Below are 7,428 nucleotides of genomic sequence, written 5' to 3'. Positions count from 1 at the left end.
AAACATGCCCACACAGGATTGCCTTCAGATGGCTCAGAGGTCGGATAACTCCATACCCTCCAACATTTCTCCAGTGAAAATAGGGACATCCTAAGGAAAAGTGGGACATTCCAGGATCAAACCAGAAACGGATGGCTTCTCTAAAACAAGGAAGTCCCTGGAAAATAGGGACACTTTGAGGGTCTGCAGCCACAGCTGATCCAGGGGGATGCACATCAATACACCACAATGGCATAAAACTGGAGGGGGGTTAATTTAGCAGAGGGAGAGAGGGAGGAGCAGCTGTGGCACAGCATCTTTCTAAGAAAAATCAACACACACACACACACACCATTTCTCAAGAGTCTATTTTGCAGAATTTCATCTAGATATTCTTCCACTTCCTCACCCAAGCCGTGATCTGGGGCATTGTGGTGGATACAAAATATGATAGCAGCCAGGCAGTAGAATAAAATAAGCCTGCAACTCCCACTGCCCACATCAAACACACACAGTTTGGGAGGAAAGTAAGTGAGTCCCAAACTTAAGAAATGGTGGGAAAATTTCTTCTCCTCTGAAGAAATCTGGTGAAAGAGTCTGGAGGGAACAGTTGACCATGTAAATTTTACTCACAATGTACTTGCAGATAACTGAGAATCTGTAGTAGAGTCTGTCTTGCTGCACAGACTCAAAGATGTCATTGGGCAGCTCCCCCAGTTTCAGGAAGGTGACAATTGTGTTAAGGACAATTCGACACTCCTAGAATTGAAAGGAGGGGTGACATTTTACTTCACATCAAGCCTTAGGCTTGCAACAGCTTTGAAAATATACATATCTGCATTGAGGTCGCAATGCAAATAAAATGCAGACAGTAGCCCAGGTAGGGTTAAAAACACAACTAGCCCACTGGGAATTAAACCCTGAGAGCTCACCTAGGTTTTTAACAAGCATCAATACGCCACTAATGTAGGGGCTCACTTGCGCTCAGAAGGGAAGTGATTCCATAGAGAGGAGCCACCCTGAAAAAGACCCTCCCTCTGGTTACTGGCTGCTAAATGAACCTCCACCAGGCCAGCCTAGTCAGCTGATCACAGTGACAGCAGAGGTGTCAAGGCTTAGCTTCCAATCCCAGGAACTCAAACCTGGGTGTTTCAGATGGTGTCTAATGACCAGGTTTTGAAACCAACCCTGCAGGGCTTCCACTCCTTAAAGCTAACCAGCCTGGATCAGAAGACTTCCAGAACTGGCATCCTTGGAAGGCGGTGGCCTCTCCTTCACTGGAGGTTTTTAAGCAGAGGTTGGAGGACCATATGTCAAGAATGCTTGAGCTGAGATTCCTGCATTGCAGGGGGTGGACTAGATGACACTTGGGGTCCCTTCCAACTCTGATTCTGTGGTTCGATGACTCTGACGGTTCCAACCTTTGGCAGAGCAATCCCACCCACAGCATGGTATCTGCACAACAAGTGACTTGAGCAAGGGAAAAGGGGTGAAAAAAGACCCCAAGATCTCTAACTTTTCTGACCTGGACAGAAAAATCCCTTTTTGACCTCAGGTGTGGTGGTGACTCAGACCCCAAGCACAATCGAGGCCCACCCATTCAAGACCAGTCTACGCATTACTTGATCTGTGGGGCAGCATGGGATGATTCTCCAAGCCCTGCTGCAACACGCAGAGCAACGCTCCTTGTGTGGAAATTCCCAGGAAAGGGGAGAGTTCCTCAGCTGCAACAGATGCTTCAAGGACCACCCAGCATTGGTATCGTAAGGGGCTTCCACAGGCAGAGAAACATTGCTCTGCGTTCCAGCTGCGTGTGACAGTTGCCAGGGAGAAGGAGTTTGCCAAAGGGGCCAGGCGATGCCCAGACTGGCCCTTCCAGCCTCAACCTACCTCTCCGCTCACAGGGTCGGTCAGCTGGATTATCAGGGGGACGAGGCTCCTGATGACAATGTCCTCCACCTTGTTTCTGTGCTCTTCCTGCACACCCCTCAACAGCGTCCCGAAAAGAGTGATGGAGCAAAGGCTGAGCTCATTGTCCTCCTGAGGAGAGAGAGGAGGAGAACACCAGTCAGTCCCAAGTGCTGTGCAGGGCAAACCCGTCTCACAGGTTTCAGGGAGTTTAGCTGAGCAAACACTTCTCGTTCACTATGGGTCTGGTTGTTTGAGGGTGTTGGCTGGGCCCACGCAACAGGGGACCAACCCCGGGGGCCTTTGCCCACCACCGTTAAGGAGCTTAACGGACTGAGTTCATCCTGGTGCATCTAAAGTTCTGCCAGCATCACCTGCTGGCAGACAGAGTCACCTGAAGAGCTGGTGAAGCAAGAAGTCTCGCAGATTAGGCCAGTGGGATCACTTGTGGGGGGCTGACAGAGGGGGGCTTGAGGTATAAATGTGGTGTGTGTGTGGCACATGGCGTGTGTGCGTGACATGCGCATGTTGCACAGTGCCAGCCCCCTCAATCGTGGGGGCAAGCTGGCACAGTTGGTGTTCTGAATTTCACTGTGTTATTATCTTCTTTATTTTTCTCCATAAGTCTTTATTAAGGCTTTTCCATAATATAAGGAAAGAAACTGATCTAAATAAAAACAGAAAGACAAACAGAAATGCAGAGTCTTCTCTCAAGGGCAGCTCTTAACCCTTGTCTCACCAGGAAAGGGGTCAACCCTCCCAGCCTCTTCCCTTCCCTGTCTCTCACTCAGCGTCCTTCACCAACAAGCCATCACCTTCCTTGGAGCCCAACATGGGCGTAGCCAGGATTTATGTTGGTGAAGCAGTATTAATGTTGGGGAGGAGGTGTGTGGCAGAAGAACCATGCTATCTGTAATGCGATTGGTCAGTTAATTAAGTATTTTTCTTTATTTGCTTGATTGAAGGGGCAGTTGCCCCCCTCCCCCGTTGACCATGCCCAAAGAACCCAATAATCAATGGCCCTGAGCAGAGGACACCAAGGAAAACAAAAGGAAAAGAGAGAAGAAAGAAGATGGAAGGAAGGAAGGAAGGAAGGAAGGAAGGAAGGAAGGAAGGAAGGAAGGAATGAATTTCGATTTCGTGTTATCATCTTCCTTAGTGGATCGTGCAAACCTCTATTCTGAATACAGTCGTAACTTGGTTTCCAAATGCCAAAAACTTGGAAGTATAAGTGTCCAGTTTTTGAACGTTTTTCGGAAGCTGAACGTCCGATGCGGCTGTCGGCTATTTTTTTCAGGGCGCTTGCTCCAATCAGAAGCCACGCCATGGTTTTCGAACATTTCAGAAGTCAAATGGACTTCCAGAATGGATTAAAGTTCGAGAACCAAGGTACCACTGTATTTGGCGCTTTTGTTTTTACTATTTATTTTGCATTTTTCTTTTTGAGGCTTTTTTGGTTAGTTTTTGTGACTGTTTGGAACCCAGTTTAGCTACTGATAGATTGATTGTGTGACTGTGGAAATGGATAAAAGTCCCCCATCCAAACAATGACTATCATCAGTGCAGGTAAGAAAAAAAATTATTTAAATTTTAATCATCTACAATGCTGTCTTATTAATTTTATAGTATGGTACATTGATTATTGCTTTCATTTTATGGATCAGTGGTCTCGTTAGAGAGTAAAATTCATGTTAACTTGCTGTTTTAGGGGTTGTTTTTAAAAGTCTGGAATGGATTAATCCATTTTGCATTACTTTCTATGGGAAAGCGCACCTTGGTTTTGAAACGCTTTAGTTTTGGAACGGACTTCTGGAACAGATTAAGTTTGAGAACCAAGGTACCACTGTGATTCTCTTCATAGTGTAGGGGGCACTGGGGATGAGGCTATGGAACCAAAGGGGCAGCCGGCCCCCCAATGTTTGGGAAGCACCAGGGCATGGATGAAGCCCATTTCGAGTAGGCTTGTTGACTTACATCATTGAAGTGTTTCAAGAGTTGAGGGTAAAGGCTGCAGCCGGCCAAGCTGTATTCCTCCTCCCCCTCCAAGTGGTGGGACATGAGTTGCAGGCACTTGATGGACTCTTTGGCAACACTCTTGTCCGGATTGTAAGCGCAGTTGATCAGGGGCGAGATGAAGAGCTCCAAGGCCTCTTCCTGAAGGAAGCAAGGAAGCAGGTGAGGGAACACGGTCACGGCAGAGAAGTCAGCGCATGCAGATGCAGTTTGCACCCAAAAAGCCACAGCGTAAGCATTACACAAAAGTAAACAACCCAAGCGGGTGCTCTCTCCTGAGTCCTTGTGCAGGGTGGGGGCCTCCAGTAGGAGAAGGGGCCAGAGCGGGAGCGTCTGCTTTGCATGCAGAAAGTCCTGGGTTCAAGTCCTGGCATCTCCACGCAGGGTTGGGAGGGACTCTAGAAACCTTGGGGAGCTGCTGCCGGTCCGTGTGGGCAACCCTGAGGTATCCAGACCATTGGCCTGACTCTCTTTAAGGCAGCTTCCTTCCTGTGCTGATCTGCACCTGAGAATAAGGCTGAAGCAGAACAAAGGAATCTCATTTTAACAGCCTCCTTGAAAGGCTGATATGGCTCCCTCAAAGCGTTGTGGGGTTAATCTGTACGCCGCTTCCTAATGTGCCCCCCGCCACCAATCTCTTACCTCCAGCTGGTGCTGCAACATGTAGCCCAGTCCTTGGATGCTGAAGAGCTGCATGAGGGGGCTGGCTTGGCCCATCCACTCCCTCAGGACCTCCAAAATGTCTAGCTTCTCAAAAAACAACCCTATCTGTTTGTGGAAAAGGAGCTGGAAAAGAAAACACTTGATGTGTGCAAGGCCAAAGAAAGTAGGCAGGGCAGGAGGAAATCTGTGCCGCGGAAACCGAAGTCCGGTACCCCATACCCTCCAAGTGTCCTGATTTTCCAGGGACAGCCCCGGAATTACGAAAGCCAACCGGCTTCTGATTTGATCCCGGAATGTCCCTGTTTTCCCTGCCAGAGCTGCCGCCACCGAGCTCGGGGAGGAGAATGAGCCAGAGCTTGTGCCCAATGACAGTGGCGGCTGTGAGGGGGCCTCTCGTTGCCCCTCCATGGCATCTCCGTGGTCACTGCTGCTGGCCTCCTCCCTTGGGCAGCTGGTAGAGCAGCGGTTCTCAACCTGTGGGTCCCCAGATGTTGTTGGACTACAACTCCCATCATCCCTGAGCTCTGGCCTTGCTAGCTAGGGATGATGGGAGTTGTAGTCCAGCGACATCTGGGGACCCACAGGTTGAGAAAGGCTTTTGTAGAGGCTGCTGGAAAGCAGGTGAGGACGGGAAGAGGCTGCGGCCACTAAAGCCCAGCCCTGTGTGCCATGCTGGCTCTGAGGGGTACTTGTTGAAACTACACTGAAAAGGATATATCAAGAACTCTGGCCAAAAGTTTCAATATAAGGAATAATTCCTACTCAAGAGTTGAAATGAAAAACGTGTATATTCTGCTAAGAATAACAGTTTGAAGCTAGTAGTAAATTTAAACACAACGTGTAAGTACGATAGTTTTAAAGTAATGGTAAGTTTGGATACAACGTTTAAGTACAGAAATAATGTAGTTTCAAATATACAGTGTAGTTTCAAATATACACGTTTTTCATTTCCTTATATTGAAACTTTTGGCCAGAGTTCTTGATATATCCTTTTCGGCTCTGAGGGGTAGGCAGAGGGCAGGGCCCCCCGGGCGAGAAGAAAGGGGGAGCAAAGCGCAAGGAGTTAGATAAGAGCTGAGAGCAGTGTGCATTAACTAAGGCCTGTAGAAATTGCTGCCCTAGGCAGAGTGCAGGCCTGCCAGCCATCAATGGTGGCGCAGGAGACCTCCTTACACCCTCTGCTTTCCTTGCCTGCCTGGGTGCGGTTGTTGCGAAGCAGGAGCGCCTGCAGGCATTCCCCGTTTCCGACTCTCACCTCGGTGAAGAAGGCCATCCCGACCGTCCTCTCCTTTACGTCAGGGCGGCGCAAGTAGGCATTGGCCTGTTTGAAAGTCGTTTTGAGGTGCACTTTGGAGAAGGTGAACAAGGTCCTGAAACACAAAATCAGACACAAAGGATGCACAAGCCTGAAGCTGGCAGGAAGAACCGCTAAGTATTCCTGAATAATAATAATAATAATAATAATAATAATAATAATAATAAAATTCATTACTTGCACCCCGCCCACCTGATCAGATTGCCCCAGTCACTACCTTCTGCTCCTCTCCAGTTTCACCCAAGTCGTATCCCAAGTCCTATCTAGCTCTCTCTGTCAAGGAAGGATGCTTGAGAGTGCAGTGCAGTATCTTGCAAATAAATCTCCAAAGCCAGCAGAGTTTTCAGTGGGGAATGGGAAGGTTCATTACTCCATTACCCCATATGCACCCACTCGACCTCTTCGATTGGTGGAATTGGCACTTTCAGGCACCACAGAATGCCTGCTCTGCATTTAGTGTGTCAGCACCTAAACTTCGGAACTCCCTGCCTATTGATATCAAACAGGCGCCTTCACTGTTCCCCTTTGGGCACCTGCTAAGAACGTTCTTGTTTAGACAAGCCTACCCAGATGTTTAGAAAGCTGGTGCAAATGTTAATCCGGTTTTAGTGTATTGTTATTTTAACTTTTCAAAAGTCTCAAATTACTGTTGTCAGCTTTTCTAATCGATATTTTCTTATCTTTTCTTTTTAACTGCTTTGAAGTTTGTTTGTTTTATTACAATAAAACAGCATATACATTTTCTGAAATAAACAATGTTTATCCCCATTTCCCAGAAAGCAGGCCTTGGTGGCTGCCTTTCGTGCCTCACCTGCCAGTCCTTTTCACTGTCTTACCTGGTCAGAAGACGAATGCCATCGAAAAAGCTTTCTGGGTTTGACAGCATGTCCCAGCACCTTTGCACCTCCAAAATGTTGTATTCTTTGACGTAGCCGCCACATCCAATAAGGTTTTTCACAGCTTGCACAGTGGTCCTGAATCGAATGAAAGAATTAAGAATATTACATTTATTTATCCATTAAAAAAAATTGTATACTGCCCTTCACCCATAGATCTCAGGTCAGTTCACAACACAAAAATACAAGATAAAAAGCACAAAATAAATAATAAAAACAAGAACAAACCAAACCAATAACTCCTTCTTCCTCTCACAAACACAGCTGAAAGGGCGTAGGGTGTTAATCCGCCAATGGCCTGACTGAAGAGGATCATTTTGGCCTGGCATCTAATGGTATATAATGAAGGCACCAGGCAAGCCTCCCTGGGGAGAGGATCCCACTAATGGGGGGCCACCACAGAAAAGACCCCTTCTTGTCTTGCCACCCTCTGGACTTCTCGTGGAGGAGGCACAGGAAGAGGGGATCACAAGGTCTGGGTAGGTTCATCTGGGGAGTTTTAGGTCCTTGACATCTTGCAGTCTTGAGCTGCTTGGCCTGATGGATCCAGCCACAACCACCAGCCCCCGCAGCCTCTCACATGTTTCCAGCACAAGCTGCAACCTTTCGGCTGCGATGGAGACTTCAGGTTTCATGACACGTGAGTCCCGCCAC

At 47.9% G+C, this 7,428-nt stretch overlaps 1 protein-coding gene across 1 annotated transcript; it reads right to left on the bottom strand.

Moving 5' to 3' along the window:
• Window positions 1–475: 475 nt before the first annotated feature.
• Window positions 476–7,090, bottom strand: LOC308579538 (maestro heat-like repeat-containing protein family member 7; the record flags this gene model as incomplete). The annotated part of the gene is made up of 7 exons (XM_081214105.1): window positions 476–738; window positions 1,870–2,019; window positions 3,862–4,041; window positions 4,543–4,686; window positions 5,819–5,933; window positions 6,715–6,852; window positions 7,035–7,090. The coding sequence occupies 7 exons, from the start codon at window positions 7,088–7,090 to the stop codon at window positions 481–483; spliced, it is 1,041 nt and encodes a 346-aa protein (XP_081070231.1). The 3' UTR covers window positions 476–480.
• Between the last annotated feature and the right edge of the window lie 338 nt (window positions 7,091–7,428).

The sequence above is a fragment of the Podarcis bocagei genome (assembly GCF_964188305.1).
Source record: "Podarcis bocagei genome assembly, contig: HAP1_SCAFFOLD_138, whole genome shotgun sequence".
Taxonomy (NCBI): Eukaryota; Metazoa; Chordata; class Lepidosauria; order Squamata; family Lacertidae; genus Podarcis; species Podarcis bocagei.
This window is presented reverse-complemented; position numbering and strand designations above follow the sequence as displayed.